General features: G+C 41.7%; 1 protein-coding gene across 2 annotated transcripts in view; it reads right to left on the bottom strand.

Annotated features, from left to right (window-relative positions):
- Positions 1 to 5,178: 5,178 nt before the first annotated feature.
- The window catches only part of METTL16 (methyltransferase like 16), a 90,646-nt gene continuing 75,520 nt past the window's right edge, over positions 5,179 to 20,304 (bottom strand). Inside the window, exons 9-11 of one of the 2 annotated variants that reach the window (XM_040423498.1) lie at positions 11,625 to 11,792; positions 5,385 to 5,989; positions 5,179 to 5,297 (exon numbers count right to left, since the gene is read on the bottom strand). In XM_040423498.1, coding sequence (XP_040279432.1) covers positions 5,423 to 5,989; positions 11,625 to 11,792 — 735 coding nt within the window. In that variant the 3' untranslated portion in view covers positions 5,179 to 5,297; positions 5,385 to 5,422. Of the gene's footprint in view, positions 5,990 to 11,624; positions 11,793 to 20,304 lie in introns of both variants that reach the window. The other variant, XM_040423497.1, reaches the window with a different exon arrangement.

The raw sequence follows: 20,304 nt of genomic DNA, 5'->3' as shown, positions 1-20,304 counted from the left end.
CAATGTCTGTTCAGCTTGAGGTCATGGACTGCTGCCCAAGCATTCTCTGGTAAAAATGTTTTGATGCACCTTAGAATTAATTGTTCTCTCAATGATGGCTAGGCGTCCAGGCAGCAAACCAGACCTAAACCACTCCTATAAGACCCATAACACTCTCTGCACCATTCAGTCGGGATGAGATATTGGTGTTGGTGTTCTTTCTCCTCCAAATATAGCTTTGTGCATTTTGTCTCATCTGTCCACAGGACATTCCACAAGCCTTTTGGCACATCAAGGTGGTCTCAGGAAAACCTGACACAGGTCTTAAAGGGTTTCTGTCACCCCGCAAAACTCATTTTTTTTTTTTTGGATAGTTAGATTCCTCATAGTGCGATATAGGAGAATATAATAGTCTTACTTACTTTCATGCGGCCGATTCTTTATAAAACGAACTTTTATAATATGTAAATGAGGGCTCTACCAGCAAGTAGGGCATCTACTTGCTGGTAGCTGCTGCAGAAATCCCCCCACTCGCCGTGTTGATTGACAGGGCCAGCCGTGATCTCCTCCTCCGGCCGGCCCTGTCAGTAATTCAAAAATCGCGCGCCTCTGGTCATTCGGCGCAGGTGCTCTGAGATGAGGAGGCTCGTATCCTCAGCACTCCCTCAGTGCGCCTGCGCCGATGACATCACCGAAAGAGAAGACGTCATCGGCGCAGGCGCACTGAGGGAGTGCTGAGGAGACGAGCCTCCTCATCTCAGAGCGCCTGCGCTGAATGACCAGAGGCGCGCGATTTTTGAATTACTGACAGGGCCGGCCGGAGGAGGAGATCACGGCTGGCCCTGTCAATCAACACGGCGAGGGGGCGGATTTCTGCAGCAGCTACCAGCAAGTAGACGCCCTACTTGCTGGTAGAGCCCTCATTTACATATTATAAAAGTTCGTTTTATAAAGAATCGGCCGCATGAAAGTAAGTAAGACTATTATATTCTCCTATATCGCACTATGAGGAATCTAACTATCCCAAAAAAAAAAAATGAGTTTTGCGGGGTGACAGAAACCCTTTAATGTTATTTTTGGAAAGCAGTAGCTTCCTTCACGGTGTCATTTCATGAACACCATTTTTGTTTTTCTAATAGTGGACACATGAACAGACATTTTTCTTCTGTAGGTCTTTTGCTATTACCTTTCTTTTTCACCTCTTTTAGAACTGCTCTTGGAATGTTCCTAATAGGATGCCCACTTCTACAAAGAATAGCAAAAGTCCTGAATTTTCTCTTTTTGTACATAATTTGTCTATCGAAAGACTGATGTACAACCAGGTCTTAGCAATATTTTTGAAGCCATTTCCAGCTTAATGCATCTCTATAACACGTCTTGAGAAGATTGATCAGTCACTGTGCTTTATTTAAAGCGCCAATCAAACACACACTTAATTGAAAAACCTTTCGGAGAAGTCATTAGAGGAGTTCTTCGGGAATCATTTAAAATGGCCTCAAGTAACCTGTCCTACAACGTGAGCAGTATTATGCTAAATAACGGTGGAGCCCCAGTAATGAGTCTTCAACACAGTGAAAGCCAGATATCCCTCAAAGGAAGGAAAACCGAGCAAAGGGGTGTCCCCATTACAGAGATCACCAAATCCACCATATTAAGTGACCCCTATGTCAAGATCCCGCTCTTTTACAAGCTTTAAGGATGTGACGGGGAAGACCTAAGCCAGTTATCCATCCACAGACTCGGGGTGTTGCCCTTATCAGTGTGGAGTAGGATTCTGACTAACCGGGAGCAATGCCTTGGAGACTACTCAAACAAAACAATGGCTGATCTTAGGGAAACCAGCTACAGAAAACACTGTGGAGCCTCATTTAAGAGTCTCGACACAGCAATCCAAAGTGCAAAGCTCCCTGGGAAACAGTGATATGCAAAATAATTGTGGAGCCCCAGTTATGGGTCTTCAACACAGTGAAAGCCAGATATCCCTCAAAGGAAAGAAAACCGAGCAAAGGTGTGTCCCCATTACAGAGATCACCAAATCCACCATATTAACCCCTTAAGGACTTAGGACGTACCGGTACGCCATGTTTGCCGAGTCCTTAAGGACCCAGGACGTACCGGTACGTCCTAACTTTAAAACTACATTGCGGCGTGGCGGGGGTTAATTGGAACAGGATGTCCGCTGAAATCATTCAGCGGGCATCCTGTCACAACGCCGGGGGAAGGGGGGGGGGGGGGTCATGTGACCCCCCACATCGGCGATCGCCGCAAACCGCAGGTAAATTCAGACCTGCGGTTTGCGGCTTTTACCTGGTGCGGCGGCGGTGGTGCCATCGGGTCCCCATGGGGCTGTAGGGGGGACCCCATGGCATGGAAGGCAGCACGATGCCTTCCTGAGGCATCGCGCTGCCATTTCGGTGACGAGCCTGTGAGATCCAGCCCCCTGGATCTCACAGGCAGGAAGCTGTATGAGTAATACACACTGTATTACTCATACAGCCAATGCATTCCAATACAGAAGTATTGGAATGCATTGTAAAGGGGATTAGACCCCTAAAAGTCCCAAAGTGGGACAAAAAATAAAGTGAAAAAAAAAAGGTTTAAAAAATAAAGTTTTCCCCCCCAAAAATTAAGTTTCAAGTAAAAATAAAACAAAAACGTCATTTTCCCCAAATAAAAGTAAAAAAAAAAATTGATAAAAAATAGGGGAAAAAAAAAAGTATACATATTAGGTATCGCCGTGTCCGTATCGACCGGCTCTATAAACATATCACATGACCTAACCCCTCAGATGAACACCATAAAAAATAAAAACTATGCTAAATAAACCATAAACAGCAAGCGATCAAAAAGGCATTTGCCCACCAAAATAGTACCAATCTAACAGTCAACTCATTCTGCAAAAAATGAGCCTCTACCTGAGACAATCGCCCAAAAAATAAAAAAAACTATGGCTCAGAATATGGAGACACTAAAACATCATTATTTTGTTTTAAAAAAGCTGTTATTGTGTAAAACTTACATAAATAAAAAAAGTATACATATTAGGTATCACCGCGTCCGTATCGACCGGCTCTATAAAAATATCACATGACCTAACCCCTGAGATGAACACCGTAAAAAAAAAAAAAAAAAAAAGTAAAAACTGTGCTAAATAAAATAAAAAATTGTCACCTTACATCACAAAAAGTGTAATAGCAAGCGATCAAAAAGCCACACGCACCCCAAAATAGTGCCAATAAAACCGTCATATCATCCCGCAAAAATCATACCCTACCCAAGGTAATCGCCCAAAAACTGAAAAAAAATTATGGCTCTCAGACTATGGAAACACTAAAACATTATTTTTTTTGCTTCAAAAATTAAATCATTGTGTAAAACTTACATAAATAAAAAAAAAAAAAAGTATGCATATTCGGTATCGCAGCGTCCGTGACAACCTGGTCTATAAAAATACCACATGATCTAACCTGTCAGACGAATGTTGTAAATAACAAAAAATAAAAACTGTGCCAAAACAGCTATTTCTTGTTACCTTGCCTCACAAAAAGTGTAATATAGAGCAACCAAAAATCATATGTACCCTAAACTAGTACCAACAATACTGCCACCCTATCCCATAGTTTCTAAAATGGGGGTCAATTTTTTGGAGTTTCTACTCTAGGGGTGCATCAGGGGGGCTTCAAATGGGAAATGGTGTCAAAAAAAACAGTCCAGCAAAACCTGCCTTCCAAAAACCGTATGGCATTCCTTTCCTTCTGCGCCCTGCCGTGTGCCCGTACAGCGGTTTACAACCACATATGGGGTGTTTCTGTAAACTAAAGAATCAGGGCCATAAATATTGAGTTTGGTTTGGCTGTTAACCCTTGCTTTGTAACTGGAAAAAAATTATTAAAATGGAAAATCTGTCAAAAATTTGAAATTTTGAAATTGTATCTCCATTTTCCATTAATTCTTGTGGAACACCTAAAGGGTTAACAACGTTTGTAAAATCAGTTTTGAATACCTTGCGGAGTTTAGTTTATAGAATGGGGTCATTTTTTGGTGGTTTATATTATGTAAGCCTCGCAAAGTGACTTCAGACCTGAACTGGTCCCTAAAAATTGGGTTTTTGAAAATTTCTGAAAAATTTCAAGATTTGCTTCTAAACTTCTAAGCCTTGTAACATCCCCAAAAAATTAAATATCATTCCCAAAATGATCCAAACATGAAGTAGACATATGGGGAATGTAAAGTAATAACTCTTTTTGGAGGTATTACTATGTATTATAGAAGTAGAGAAATTGAAACTTGGAAATTTGCTATTTTTTTTATAAATTTATAAATTTTACCACTGTCATGAAGTACAATATGTGACGAAAAAACAGTCTCAGAATGGCCTGGATAAGTCAAAGCGTTTAAAGTTATCAGCACTTAAAGTGACACTGGTCAGATTTGCAAAAAATGGCCAAGTCCTTAAGGTGAAATAGGGCTGAGTCCTTGAGGGACTACGTCAAGATTCCCCTATGGCCCCTATATCAAGATTCCGCTCTTTTACAAGCTTTAAGGATGTGACGGGGAAGACCTAAGCCAGTTATCCATCCACAGACAGCTGTTTCGGGGTGTTGCCCCTCATCAGTGTGGAGTAGGATTCTGGCTAACAGTGAGCAGGACAGGTTGCCTCCACTTGCAGAGCTACCGAGGGAAGTGAGGGGATGGGGCCTCACTACATACTGTACCAATAGATGGTAAAGATAAGATCCTGCCTACAATATTCCATTATGGCTGAGCAGTCTAACATGAACGCTCACCAATGTTTAGCATTTGCAAGTGCCAGAGCATAATGGGTAGTGAGGCCCTGCCTCCTCACCCCCAAAGGAGGCTCTGCTAATGGAGGCAAGCAGTCCTGCTCACGTTCTAGGACAGGTTGCTTGCGGCCATTTTAAATTCCCAGAGAACTCCTTTAACACATACATTCACTTACTTTCCCTCCCTGCACTGTGGATGTTTATGCAATGTGTTCCATAAAAGACATGAATAGTACATGAATGTTCTTTACCCGTTCTTGCAATAGCATGTCCCCTGTTAGGCTCTATTTAAGGGGTTGAATAGCACAGCAAGAAAATATTTTTTCTTGTTTTCACGCTCACACTGGCTGTATGTAACCAATGTAGCATATTTATAAATGACAAAAAGTAAAATATTAACACAAACTCTAGCACAAATCAATGTGTAAACACGGTCCTCAACAAAACTGGTTTTATTTAAAGGACACTGGGATGTCAGTAAATAATTCCAATGGCAGGGCTTTCAGGCTGCTAGAACATTGTGTAAAATAAGACATCCTGGTTATGGTGGCACAGAGCAAGATGAGAAATGTTACTCAATAGTTCTATTAGTTAAAAAAAAACACTTTGCTAAAAAAAAGAATAGGAGAGAACATGAGCATTGATTAATTACAGAAAAACTAACTGGTGGCAATTTTGCAGATTTGGTTCCTCAAATATGTGCACAGTTGGTTCATCAAGTCTCTATTGTGCCCTTCCACCCAGTGCATCTCTACCAATACATTGGTGGCCTCCTTCTTAACATTCACTAAACATTTAAAAAGAAAGGCAGAGTTGCTGCTACAGGGTTGTGACGCTTCCATTGTGTTCTGGTGTTCATCAACGTCAGTGATCTGACCTAGGGCAGACGTGTCCTTCACTTCTTCTGGCAATTGCCTGGAGTCCTCCCCCATAGATTCAGAAATGGAGTCTTCAGGATTTGGAGGTAGTGCTGCAGCTTCATCGATACCAGAAGTAGAAACACTCTTCTCACTGGAGGATACCGTTTTCTCTGTGGTCTCTTCATCTTCAGCTTGTCTTTCATCTTTCTGAACTAGCAGAAAATTCTCATCAGGAGCTCGAGGTAGCTCTCTCAGTTGTCTCATTCGATCCCTCTTCTTTCTCCGAATGTGCACCCAGGAGTTCTCAATTGCTGTCAAAAATAAACTTTCTTCTCCGTTCCCACAGGGCACAGGTTTGTGTTGTACCTGTAGGAAAATAAGACAATCTTCTGAATTAAATAAAAACACACCAATGAAATACAAAGAAATACTGGAAATATAAAGTGATGCACTAGAACACTATGATCAAACCTAAGGACGCATCATAAATGTACAGTGGCCATTCCTCCAGACACTGAAAGACATGCATAAAAACTTTTAGACTGCATATTGATGGACTTTTTGTTATCATAAGAGGAGCTAGAAATATATCACAGCAAAAAGCTGAGCTGTCCTTAACTTTTGTCCTTTAAGATGTTAATATTCCAAATTGATTCTTTTTAATAGGTTTTCTCACTAAATGCATTGATCGGAATATTACTACTGAAGCTAGTGCAAGCAGAAAGATGGTCATAAGTTTTAGGTAACCTTTGTAAGACACCTTTGGTGGTGGCATGTCTCCTTGAGAACAAAAGGATTGGCCATGTTGAATTCCAAATACCAGGACCTTATTTCCCTTGACATCTGTCAATGTGGAAGAATTAGAATGCCCCCTTACACATTACATGGTCAGCTGGTCCTGGTGAAATGGTCATGTTCAGCAGACATTAGTCTATTGCCAGCTTAAGTAGCCCTGTGCTTCCAATTTGTTCTAGTGACAGAACCTCTATGTCTTTGGTGAGATGGCTTGAGCCAGGACAAGAAGTGCAGAGTAGCTTCCGGGAGTGTTACCGACATCCCCTGCGGCCAATGGGGATGCCAATGGGGATGCCAGTAACTGGTTTGAATGCCCTGGGTCTCGCTGAAGAGACCTAGAGTATTCAAACTGTAAATCTTATTTTGGCCACCAGATGGCAGGCCAACATAACAAATGGGCAATAGACAGTAAAAGTCATTTTAAAAGTACATGATTGTTCAAGATTAAAAATGTAAAAATAGATTTTTTTAGGCTCATATATGAGCTTCAAAATAATTACAATAAGTTTAAAAAATATATATATAAAAGTTTAAATCACCCCCTTCTGTATAATAAAAAAATACGCAAATAACCAAAAATATAAATATCATGGGTATCACCGCGACCGAAAACGCCCGTACTATTAAAATACAAAAATATTTTTCTAATACGGCAAATTGCGCAACGGAAAAAAGGGTCAAATTGGCCAATTTGCCATCTTTTCATTGCTTCTCTTACAAAAAAAAAAAATAAAAGTAATAAAATGTGATCAAAAAGTCACACACACTCCAAAATGGTATCATGGAAACTACAGATTGTCCAGCAGAAATTGAGCCACCACACAGCTCGGTAGATATAACTATAAAAAAGGTTATGGGGGTCAGAAAAAAAAAAGTTCAGTCTGTACCGAACCCAACTTCGGATTACAAATTTTAAATGTTTGTAAAGATGCAGAAATGAATGCCGAATTTTGGCTCCACGGAGGCAATACATTTTAATGCTGTACAGAGACAGCATTAAAATTTAAGCTTTTGAACTTATCAACTTTGGATTGACGATCTGAAGCTCGATTCGCTCAACACTATTCATGATCACCTGTTTAGTACAACTGGCTAATCATACACCTCACCATAATCCTCCAAAATCTATGACTTTGTGCAAGTGTACCTGGAAGAACTGATGCCGTTCTGAATGAAAAGGATGGTCACACCAAATATTGATTTAAAGGATAACTGTCATATTTTAACTCAAAATTTAATTTTCATATATGTTGTTGCTGCTGTGGTGATAATCCATAATCACAAATTATTGTGTTCACATACCACTTGTTTAATAAGATTCCACCCATAGCAACCGCTCCTCACAAGACTTCTTTCTGACTATCTTCTCAAGATGGCCGCCGATGCCCTTAGCCTGAGGCTAAGACCTCCCTCCCTAACTACCCAGAATTCATTCGGCTCATCTCGGGAACGCGCAGACTCACCCCAACCAATCTGCTTTCTCCAGACTTAAACACGCCCTCTTCCTGCTGAGTAGTTGATCGCGAATATTCTAATCACAAATTTTTATCGCGAATATCGGCACTATCGGGACGGCCCACTACTGCGTCCTCCGTCTTCTGTATATAGAAGATAGGAGACGGAGGACACCAGCAACGCCGGACCACTGAAAGGCCTGAGTGAGGAAAGAGCATGCTGCAATTACTAGGTAATTCAATACCTACACAAAAGTATTAACTAGGGAACTAAGGTAAACTTAGTCAGACCAATCCAATTGCATTAAAAAAAAAATTGTTACCCTTTAATTTAGTTTTCTCTTTTGTTCATTCACTTAGAATTTTTGTAATTGATAAAAATAAACCATTAACACTTCTATTTTGAAACATTCTTACTTTGAAGCATTTTTTACACACTTGCCTAAAACTTCTGCACATTACTGTATAGGGATCCTTGCTCTAACCATGCTCCCTGCCATTACTCCGCACTAATTAAGCATTACTGGCATCTCTTTCTAAAGACTAAGCATGCTTGGCTGTTTACTGTCAATTAACATTTTGCAAATTGTGTAAACTTGATATAATATTTCGCAAACTCATCTGTTCTTCCATCTGTCATTCTACATTTTCATATGGAAAAACACACATTTGGATTGTCGCTTAGCTCACATACTAAATAAGAGATGGGAGAAAGGGACTGCAAGAGCAAAAAGACACACGTTCTCCATCAGAGCAGATAAGACTACTTATCTATGAGGCAACAAGTTCATTTATATTATGGAAATCTATGCAAAAACCACAGAAACTGTGGCCATCTGATTTATACATGGGTTTTATACAGAGTTTTTTCTGATGCGTGGGTGACAAAAATAAAAAATAAAACAAAAAACATGGAAAGACAGGGAACCACTGGCGGTTAGCTAAACCTGGCGGCAGGCCCTCCAAACATCAAGGCGGCACATGACGCCACGGAGAGAAGTTGTATGTTTCGCAGTGCTCAGGGGGAAAGCAGGAGCGAAGTGTGGGAGCTGACAGCCTGCCACCTGCCTGGCCAAGTGACGCGCCTGTGGCCACTGCCCTGTGCGTCTCTGGCGACATAGTCTGGAGTCTGTGGAAGTGGACTAGTAAAGTACAGGCCACTAGTCTGTCCCCCAGTAATATGAACTGTTTTGGCTTCATAGGGCTGCATTTAAAACCAAAACCGTACTCAAGAGTTATCCCTGTGTTATCTGTGGTGTTACATAGGACTGCAGGTGACATCCACTACATTATCTGTACTCAGAGTTATCACTGTGTTATCTGTGGTGTTACATAGGGCTGCACTACAGACTCTGGTGCCAAGTTCCAGAAGCCAGCCCTTTGAAGGCAACCATAATGCCGATGTGGCCCTCAGTGAAAATGTGTTAGGACACCCCTGCTATACTGTATATACAGTAATCATTATATATTCTGGAAAACCACACTCCCTGGTTCAGAATGCCTTCTCACTCGCCGGTAGATGACTCATGTCCATAAAAAATGGCAGGAGATGGAGGGTCATGTGATTCTGCACATGCTGTAGTTTCTTGGAAGTCTAGGACCTATGTAGGAGTTTACTGTTTCCATGGGGCAGCCTGAGGTCATAGCTGCCTGCTCTTTTTACATGACTGTCCTTGACCAACATCTTCAAGAAACAGCTGGCCTCTGGTAGATATGTAGACCGGGTCTGATTAACAAACTAAGGGATGTATAGAAAGCTTGCCGCTCCACTTGTGTCACCATTTCTAGTATGCAATCCAAGAGCATGGCCCACCTTTCTTCCACCTGCAGTGTGTCCCCCATTGCTCAGAACAAGGGGTGGGGGAAATGTGCACTGCACAGTTGGCTCGCGGCATATCTAGGACAGAAGAGCGCACTTGGGTGAGGCTTCAGTTCAAAAGAGAAGCGCAAGCACAGAAGCCTCCATGCCAAGCGCCATCTGTACACCCTACTTCTCATAAGCTCTCTTTCTACCTAGTGCTGAATGATGAGGCTGGGCCAGTGACAGACTGAACAGAGGAGGACACATGGCAAGTGGCAGGGTCCATTCCATATGTACATTAGTTTGCTTGCTGGATCTTGTCTACATATCCACCAGAAAAGAGGGACAATAAGATGATAATGGCTGACTAGGTGCTGAACATGCAGCAAACAGATGCATGTACAGATTGTTCATGGATGTGTAGAATCACGTGTCCCCCTAATCTGCCATTTTATGGACTTTAGTGGTCTGCTGTTGAGAGAGAGGACAGCTCTGTACCGGGGTGTGGCTTTCCAGACCAAGAAAACGGAGCAGAACTTTTGATAGGCAAGTTATCCATTTTCATTCCCGCCCACACGTTAGAAAAGACTCAACATAAAGTGACCACCCCCTTTAAAGTTAGCGGTTTTCATACGTACAAGAAACAGCAATACCATTTTTTTTATTTTTATAAAACAAGGAAAACCTAAAATAATGTCCACAAGACCTACTAAACCTTATTACTGTTAGTTGCCCTATTTCCAATTTTTATTCCATTAGCAGGCTATGCTTTTTATAGTGGAGCTCTTCTCCTGGTGTACTTTGTCATGCGCCGCTCATTAATATTCCAAGAACTGTACATAGCGATCTGTACTTCTGCCACCCTGCACAAGGTTGCTAAAAATTTCTGGACAGTCTATAAAAATGGGCATTTTTTTTTTTTTGCCTTTGTGAAAAAAAAAAAGTACTGAAGCCGATGGGGTGTCCATCTTGTTTGAGCTTCTGTTAACAGCACTTATAGATACAGAATCCACATGAGCCATAAACACATTGGACAGGAGAGGAGTAGATATGTTTTGACAGTCACCTATTGTAAATGGTGGATCCTGCGTTATCTATGAAGAGGTGTTATCTATCAATGTTGTCCTGGCTGTAATGATAGTGAGCCGACTACTGAAAACTGATCTGTACAGAGCAGGAATACCAACATATTATAAGCCAGTATGAAGACTGAAGGCTTTTAGGATTATTTTTTTTTAATATACATATTGTCAAGTAACATATTATCAAAAATATGTTTAATATGTAAACTTGAATTAAAGGGGTTGTCCAAGATAATTAAAAATCTCTGGCAAGCCTCCTAATGGTCTAAAACAAAAATGTTATACTAATGTTAACCTCTTTCTCCAGCGCTATTCATGCGCTGCTGGCCCGATCCTCCTGTCTGCAGTGGTCAACTGCCATACAACCGCATGTCACCGCTGAAGCCAATCCTGGTCTTCAAGGGAGGACAGTGATTGGCTGCAGTGTTTACGTGCCGTATCTCAGACAACACCTTTAAACAATAGGCTATTTTCTAATGATATATTCAATTTAATGAAAAAAATACTAGTTTTATTAAATCTTTTAACATAAAGCTATATCGATCTGTTAAGCTCTCCTTAATGTACAACATGCTGGTTGCAGACAGCATTTTCATGATGACAGGTTTGCTTATAAGGGGTTGTCGAGCAGTTAAAAAAAAACTAAAAAGCAGCAAAAATGTCCTAAAATAATAATAAAAATAAAAGCAAAAGCAGAACTCTCCTCTCCAGTCCCCCACTGATCCAGTGCATATGACGTGCTTAGTGGCCTCAGTGGTCAGGTACTATACACAGTGGCATCAAGGCTCAACACTGAGCAGGCACCGGGGCATCTGTGCTGGATCACCAGGGGATTGAAGCGTCCCATGTATGATAGTCTTGACACCTACCTTCAGATCAGTAAGTATCTTTTTTAAGCAGTCCGTGACCACGGAGACATGTTCAGAGTCAACTGAACAGTCAAACTTGTCCATAAGCATCTTCACTGTTGTCTCCAACACAGAGAACATCATGGGCTTACGTGGCTTTTCCAATTTTCTTTTTTTCGAAGGGGGGTTCTAAATGATAAAAAAAATATAAATGCATTGAAAAAAATTCATAAGTCAGATTTAAAAATTCTAATATAGAGATTCTACCTGCATGCTGCTTATGGATGGAATAGTCTCTGTCCCACCAGCAACATGGTGAAGGTTACCATGCCCACCTTAAAAGGGTTCTTCAGGTTCACTGCTGAACCCAGACATATCCCCTTCTTCCCCCACTCAGCCCCTCGGACATGAGCATCTCATGCTCCGATTCTCTCCCTTGCCCTGTGCTGTATCGCGTAGGGCAAGAGCTTTTTTTTTAAGCTTCCACCTAGCAGCGTTCCCGATGATGGCACTGATGGGTGGGCTTTAGCCCTGCCTAACCGGATCTCCAGAAAAAGCCTGTTGCCCTGCACGATACAGCGCTGGGCAAGGGAGGGCATTGGAGCATGAAATGTTCTGACATGAGAATCGGAGGGGCTGAGTTGGGGAAGAAGGGGATATGTCGGGGTTCAGCTCCGACAACCCCTTTAAAATGGGGATTGTTGTTTTGCAGTGATGCTTTTATTAATATGTTTTTACCATTATGTGATTTTTGCATGTGGCAATGCTGCATCTGGAAGGACTCCAGGTATTAATTGGCCATTCAATTTTGCAATGGGGAAGTTTGGCCCCAGACGCCACTATTGATTGAGAAGACCACACTGGCCAGCCCAGATGCCAGCATGGGGATGCATGTGCGTTCATACTTCGTGTTGCCTACTTGGGCACATTTACCTGGGGCAATTATTAGCCGTACAAATGCTCAACTCCATCAATTGCCCTGAAGTGTGGAAAAGCAGATAGGCCAAATCTCACCACTAATAACCCAGTGGACTGGAGCTGAGTCACACAGAGACCAGTGAAAACTGGTGCCACCATTGTTTAGCACCAAAGTATTCAGTTGTATAGGCCAATCCCCAGGGGAATTCTGCCAAAAGTGAATTGGGTGTCTTTCTTCCAGTTTGCAAAGATAAGTTTGCTACCGCAAACCTTGCCTTGTATTACATATCAGAACCTGGCTACGTTACAAGCAATGCCTTTTTTCAGAAAATATGGTAAAATACTGTCATCAGTTGTAGTTGAGAAAACTTGTACAGTACCCCTCTAGTTCCCTGGGGATGAGTTCCAAACAGCACATTTCTTTAAGGATGCAATGTTTAAAAATTCGGTAGAACCACACTGAAGATTTAGGTGGGCATTGCAAAGTTGCAGTGATATTCTGCACAGTCTTTAAAGGAGTTGTCTGGCCTTTTGGAGGCACTACAGATATCACTTTATTTCTCTTGGAAGAGAGCTAATTTGCATATTAGGAGAAAGCTTTAAAAAAATAAAAAGTACTAACCTCACTGAACCCCTGTCACTCTCATACTAATGCCTACCAGGTCCCCGCCACCAGTCTCTTCTTCATGGTCCCTTTTGACACAGACATGTGACCACTGCTGCCAATCCCTGGCTGCAGAGGTAGCACACAACCCTAATACCTGATGGGAACACCTTTTAATAACTGTATTCTGCAACGTCCCAATATAGATTTAATATTGCAAATGTCACACTTATTAAGGGTTTTCTTCTGCCCTCTAAGAGGCGGTGTGGTCTACTGAAAATAGGTTGTGACCTTAGCAGGAAAGGGGGCGTGACTAAACATGCTACAATGTGCCAAAATTGTGCCAGAATTTAGGAGCAAAATAAACCAAAAGGGGCATTCCACTTAATGTTTGTGGCACATCTGTGTAGGTCTGCGCGCCAAAGTGGAGATCTACACCAGCATGGGAACTGGTGTAGATTTTCGTCATAACCTGTGCCAGGTTTTTAGGCGTACATTATAGTAAATGATGTGACAGGTTGCCTACAGAGGTCCCACACCACTCGCTACTTTAAAAAGTGGTGAGCAGTGCCTAGAAGTCGCAAAATTTTGTGCCCGTTTTCTGGCGCAGAGGGGTTGATAAATTTCCCCCCTTTAAGGGGTTCTGCAGTTTTTTTTAAACTGATGATCTATCCTCTGGATAGATCATCAGCATCTGATCGGCGGGGGTCCGACACCCGGGACCCTTGCCGATCAGCTGTTTGAGAAGGCAGCGGAGCTGGCAGTAGCGCCGCGGCCTTCTCGCTGTTTACCACAGGCCCAGTGACGTCACGACCAGTATCACTGGCCTGGGCGCGGCTAAGCTCTGTTCACTTGAATGGATAGATCATCAGTTTGAAAAGACTGCAGAACCCCTTTAAAATAAACAGTGTAACAGTGTGCCAGATTTACCATTCAGCATCGGCCACGGTGAGAACAATGGCACAACTTTAGACTGTCTAGTCTATGCTTGTACTGTCTAAATCTTAGCATTAAATCTGCCCCAATGTGTTTCCATTCCTTACTATATAAATGATCTCTGCTTGCTGCTAGTGAACTGAAACATTCCTGTTTATATCCAGAGGCTGAAACCCCATAGAAATGTAACACTGATCACAACAGCCGGTCTGCACTGATGAGCGAACATAAGCAGCACATACCACAATGTACAATCATGAATCTAGGTAAGGCTACTTTCACACCAGCGGTTTCCCTTTCCGCTATTGAGATCCGTCATAGGATCAGTTTTGTTCTGATTCATTGTTAATGGGGACAAAACTGAACTGAAGGGAACGGAGTACACCAGAATGCATTCCATTCCGTTTCACTGCATTCCCATGACGCACACAACAGCGCTGCAAACAGCCCTTTTGAGTGCGTCCTGGGATGCAGAGCAAGACAAATCAGTCATGACAATGTAAGTCAAAGGTGAAGGATCTGACAAAAAAGAAAACTGATCCATCACCCATTGACTTACAATGGTTTTAGAGACGGATCCGTCATTGCTATTTTAGAGATAATACAACCGGATCCGTTCATAATGGATGCAGACGGTTGGTTGTATTATCATGACGGAAAGTGTGAAAGTAGCCTAATAGTGAAGACTGCGCTGCTGACATGTTTAGCCCACGGAGGAAGGGCCGAGACCTTGAGGGTATGACTAAGATGCAACTGCTGTGTGTCTTTAACCGCGTGGCCATGCAAGTCATGGCGGTATTCAATTAACTCATTACAAACTGTATATTTAGTACTCACTGATGTTGGCCATGCAGTAACAGGCCAATAAAAATAAATTAATAATTAGTTACTAATTAGTTAGCTGAACATCACTGCGGCCTGCATGGCTGTGCTGTACAAGCCACTTGGCAGCGGCACCGTATGGCCGTACCCTAAAAATTTTAACAACCCTTTAATCAGCTGTTATACACATTATTTTTATTATTAATGTCCTACACAATCTGTGGATCACTAAGAAACCTAGACTAGAAACTATTAATTATTGTGGTAACACATCATGCACTCTTTCCACTCGATAATAAACGTTAGTTGTAGTGAAATTATTCGCGTATGGGTAAAGTTCCTTAAATCTGCCACTAGATGGCGGCACACAACCACAATACTTGTACAGGACTCCAGTTAAATCCACCCATTCGGTAATGTCTGCAGATGCCACATGGCACGGAGCTTTGTCCTCGATGTGACAGATATCACTAGATATGACACTAGGTCCCATAGAAGGTGCAACATGTGAATGGGTGAGGTTACTGCTCAGGCGATTTATCTCTACGCTATTGCACAAAGGCTAATACACCAGCCCACGTGTACCATTAGTCCTCGTACACAAAGCACAAGTGACAAAAGCCTGCACAGACCCAATCATGACAGCACTTACATCCTGATCCTTTACAATGCAGGTTCTACCCAACCCCAGCTCACTCATTAAGCAGTAGTCATCAATTCTGGAAAATAAGTCTATATGCTTACAAAAATTAAAACCGTATGTTGCGTGGAATGTCTGAAAGGACATCCAGCAGAACATAAATGCATACTTCTGGTTCCCCTTCCCCCTTGTGCAAACATACAGACGACAGGGGGTTTATTTTCAGATGGTTTCGCTGATAGGAGGTGGAATTTTGCTTTGTGGAATGAAGTAAACCTCAGATATGGACTCCACGCTCAGCATTCTGAGCTATGTGCTGCTATAGCACATTGTAACGCAGCTGGCATGGCGGTAAAGCATATTACACAGGTACTCGTCCCCAGGGCGTTTAGAGAAAATGTGCACATGGCATGATATTTTACTACTTCGTTATGTACAAAGGAACTTTTCATCTTCTGTACACTATTCCCACTGGGTTAAAACAAAAACATCACAATATGAAGTTAATCTGGACAAGAGAGGATGGCACACTTAGTATGGCACATACGGTACAATGAGGCAGAATCCATTGACTTTGGAGTCTATCCTGTCAGTAATGTAATATGTATGGGTATGATGCTGGAGGATTGCAACACACACTAACTCATCCCTGTGTAGACATAATATGTATTAAAGGGGTTGTGTCATTAAACATATTCTACATTTTTCAAACCAGCACCTGGATCTGAATGAATACTTTTGTAATTGCATGTAATTCAAAATTTAGTATAGCCAGTGAGCTATTCAACAAAATGTATCTGTACAGCGCCACCTGCTGTTTGTTCTTTTCCTTACTTTTTGTCCGTCTCACCGAGCTCGTCAAAACGTGCTCAGTTTAAATCTTCAACTGCCACCAGCCACATATTCTGGTAGAGAGCTGCAGCAGAAAGGACATAGAAACATAGAATGTGTTGGCAGATAAGAACCATTTGGCCCATCTAGTCTGCCCAATATACTGAATACTATGGATAGCCCCTGGCCCTATCTTATATGAAGGATGGCCTTATGCCTATCCCATGCATGCTTAAACTCCTTCACTGTATTTGCAGCTACCACTTCTGCAGGAAGGCTATTCCATGCATCCACTACTCTCTCAGTAAAGTAATACTTCCTGATATTACTTTTAAACCTTTGCCCCTCTAATTTAAAACTATGTCCTCTTGAAGCAGTTTTTCTTCTTTTAAATATCCTCTCCTCTTTTACCTTGTTGATTCCCTTTATGTATTTAAAAGTTTCTATCATATCCCCTCTGTCTCGTCTTTTCTTCCCAGCTATACATGTTAAGGTCCTTTAATCTTTCCTGGTAAGTTTTATCCTGCAATCCATGTACTAGTTTAGTAGCTCTTCTCTGAACTCTCTCCAAAGTATCGATATCCTTCTGGAGATATGGCCTCCAGTACTGAGCACAATACTCCAAATGAGGTCTCACTAGTGCTCTGTAGAGCGGCATGAGCACCTCCCTCTTTCTACTGGTAATGCCTCTCCCTATACACCCAAGTATTCTGCTATCATTTCCTGCTGCTCTATGACATTGTCTGCCTACCTTTAAGTCTTCTGAAATAATAACCCCTAAATCCCTTTCCTCAGATACTGAGGTTAGGACTGTATCACTGATTTTATATTCTGCTCTTGGGTTTTTACACCCCAGGTGCATTATCTTGCACTTATCAACATTAAATTTTAGTTGCCAGATTTTTGACCATTCCTCTAGTTTTCCAGAATTTTTTTCCATTTTGGTGTATCGCTCCAGGAACATCAACCCTGTTACAAATCTTTGTGTCATCAGCAAAAAGACACACCTTACCATCGAGGCCTTCTGCAATTTCGCTGATAAAAGATATCAAACAATATGGGTCCCAGAACAGATCCCTGAGGTACCCCACTGGTAACAAAACCATGGTCTGAATATACTCCATTGACTACAACCCTCTGTTGTCGGTCCCTCAGCCACTGCCTAATCCATTCAACAATATGGGAGTCCAAGCACAAAGACTGCAATTTATTGATAAGCCTTCTATGTGGGACAGTATCAAAAGCCTTACTAAAGTCTAGATAAGCGATGTCTACTGCACCTCCGCCATCTATTATTTTTGTCACCCAATCAAAAAAATCTATAAGATTAGTTTGACATGATCTCCCTGAAGTAAACCCATGCTGTTTTTCATCTTTCAATCCATGGGATTTTAGATGTTCCACAATCTTCTCCTTAAGTATGGTTTCCATTAATTTCCCCACTATTGATGTCAGGCTTAGTGGCTTATAGTGGCCAGATTCATCACTACTACCTTTCTTGTGAATGGGCACAACATTTGCTAATTTCCAATTCTGGGACGACTCCTGTTACCAGTGATTGGTTAAATAAATCTGTTAATGGTTTTGCTAGTTCGCTGCTGAGCTCTTTTAATAGCTTTGGGTGTATCCCATCAGGCCCTTGTGACTTATTTGTATTCATTTTAGACAGCTGACTTAGAACCTCTTCCTCTGTAAAGACACATGCATCAAAAGATTCATTAGTCTTCCTTCCTAACTGAGGTCCTTTTCCTTTGTAAAAACTGAACAGAAGTATTCATTGAGGCAGTCAGCTAGTTCTTTATCTTTTTCCATATACAGTGGGGGAAATAATTATTTGACCCCTCACTGATTTTGTAAGTTTGTCCAATGACAAAGAAATGAAAAGTCTCAGAACAGTATCATTTCAATGGTAGGTTTATTGTAACAGTGGCAGATAGCACATCAAAAGGAAAATCGAAAAAATAACTTTAAATAAAAGATAGCAACTGATTTGCATTTCATTGAGTGAAATAAGTATTTGAACCCTCTAACAAAAAAAGACTTAATACTTGGTGGAAAAACCCTTGTTTGCAAGCACAGAGGTCAAACGTTTCTTGTAATTGATGACCAAGTTTGCGCACATTTTAGGAGGAATGTTGGTCCACTCCTCTTTGCAGATCATCTCTAAATCCCTAAGGTTTCGAGGCTGTCTCTGTGCAACTCTGAGCTTGAGCTCCCTCCATAGGTTTTCGATTGGATTAAGGTCCGGAGACTGACTAGGCCACTCCATGACCTTAATGTGCTTCTTCTTGAGCCACTCCTTTGTTGCCTTTGCTGTATGTTTTGGGTCATTGTCGTGCTGGAACACCCATCCACGACCCATTTTCAGTTTCCTGGCAGAGGGAAGGAGGTTGTCGCTCAGGATTTCACGATCCATGGCTCCGTCCATTTTCCCGTTTATGCGAATAAGTTGTCCTGTGCCCTTAGCAGAAAAACACCCCCAAAGCAAAATGTTTCCACCCCCATGCTTGACGGTGGGGACGGTGTTTTGGGGGTCATAGGCAGCATTTTTCTTCCTCCAAACACAGCGAGTTGAGTTAATGCCAAAGAGCTCTATTTTGGTCTCATCAGACCACAGCACCTTCTCCCAGTCACTCTCTGAATCATTCAGGTGTTCATTGGCAAACTTCAGACGGGCCTGCACATGTGCCTTCCTGAGCAGGGGGACCTTGCGAGCCCTGCAGGATTTTAATCCATTGCGGTGTAATGTGTTTCCAATGGTTTTCTTGGTGACTGTGGTCCCTGCTAATTTGAGGTCATTAACTAACTCCTCCCGTGTAGTTCTAGGATGCTTTTTCACCTTTCTCAGAACCATTGACACCCCACGAGGTGAGATCTTGCGTGGAGCCCCAGAGCGAGGTCGATTGATGGTCATTTTGTGCTCCTTCCATTTTCGAACAATCGCACCAACAGTTGTCACCTTCTCTCCCAGCTTCTTGCTAATGGTTTTGTAGCCCATTCCAGCCTTGTGCAGGTCTACAATTTTGTCTCTGACATCCTTGGACAGCTCTTTGGTCTTTCCCATGTTGGAGAGTTTGGAGTCTGCTTGATTGATTGATTCTGTGGACAGGTGTCTTTTATACAGGTGACTAGTTAAGACAGGTGTCCTTAATGAGGGTGACTAATTGAGTAGAAGTGTCTAACCACTCTGTGGGAGCCAGAACTCTTAATGGTTGGTAGGGGTTCAAATACTTATTTCACTCAATGAAATGCAAATCAGTTGCTATCTTTTATTTAAAGTTATTTTTTCGATTTTCCTTTTGATGTGCTATCTGCCACTGTTACAATAAACCTACCATTGAAATGATACTGTTCTGAGACTTTTCATTTCTTTGTCATTGGACAAACTTACAAAATCAGTGAGGGGTCAAATAATTATTTCCCCCACTGTACCTTCCTTCTTTTGTTTTTAATTTGTTAATTCCTTGTTTTAGTTTCCTTTTTTCATTTATGTATCTGACTTTTTTCACTGACTGAGCTAATTTCTCTTCTGCCTGTGCTTTAGAAGCACTTATAACTTGTTTGGCCTCTCTCTGCGTAATCTTATAAATTTGCCTGCCATCCTCTTTTTTCTTCTTATTACTGACTTTTCTAAAATTAGATTAGTGGTATACGAGTCCCTATCAGATTAGAACAGTTTCAATCTAAAACTTTTGTTTTTGTGTGGTGTGACTCAGTCACTGTACTTATAGTAAACCACACTGACTGGTGATCACTAGATCCCAAGCTTTCCCCTACAGTAATATCAGATACCAAATTCCCATTTGTGAATACTAAATCTAAAATGGCCTCCTTCCGGGTTGGCTCCTCAACTACTTGCTGTAGAGATAATCCCAGTAGGAAATTTAGAATATCTGTACTTCTGGCAGAACTAGCTTTTTTGGTTTTCCAGTTTACATCAGGAAGATTAA

This window comes from Bufo bufo, chromosome 3, assembly GCF_905171765.1.
Source record: "Bufo bufo chromosome 3, aBufBuf1.1, whole genome shotgun sequence".
Lineage (NCBI taxonomy): Eukaryota > Metazoa > Chordata > Amphibia > Anura > Bufonidae > Bufo > Bufo bufo.
Note: the sequence above shows the minus strand (reverse complement) of the source record. Positions and strands in the feature narration are given on the sequence as shown.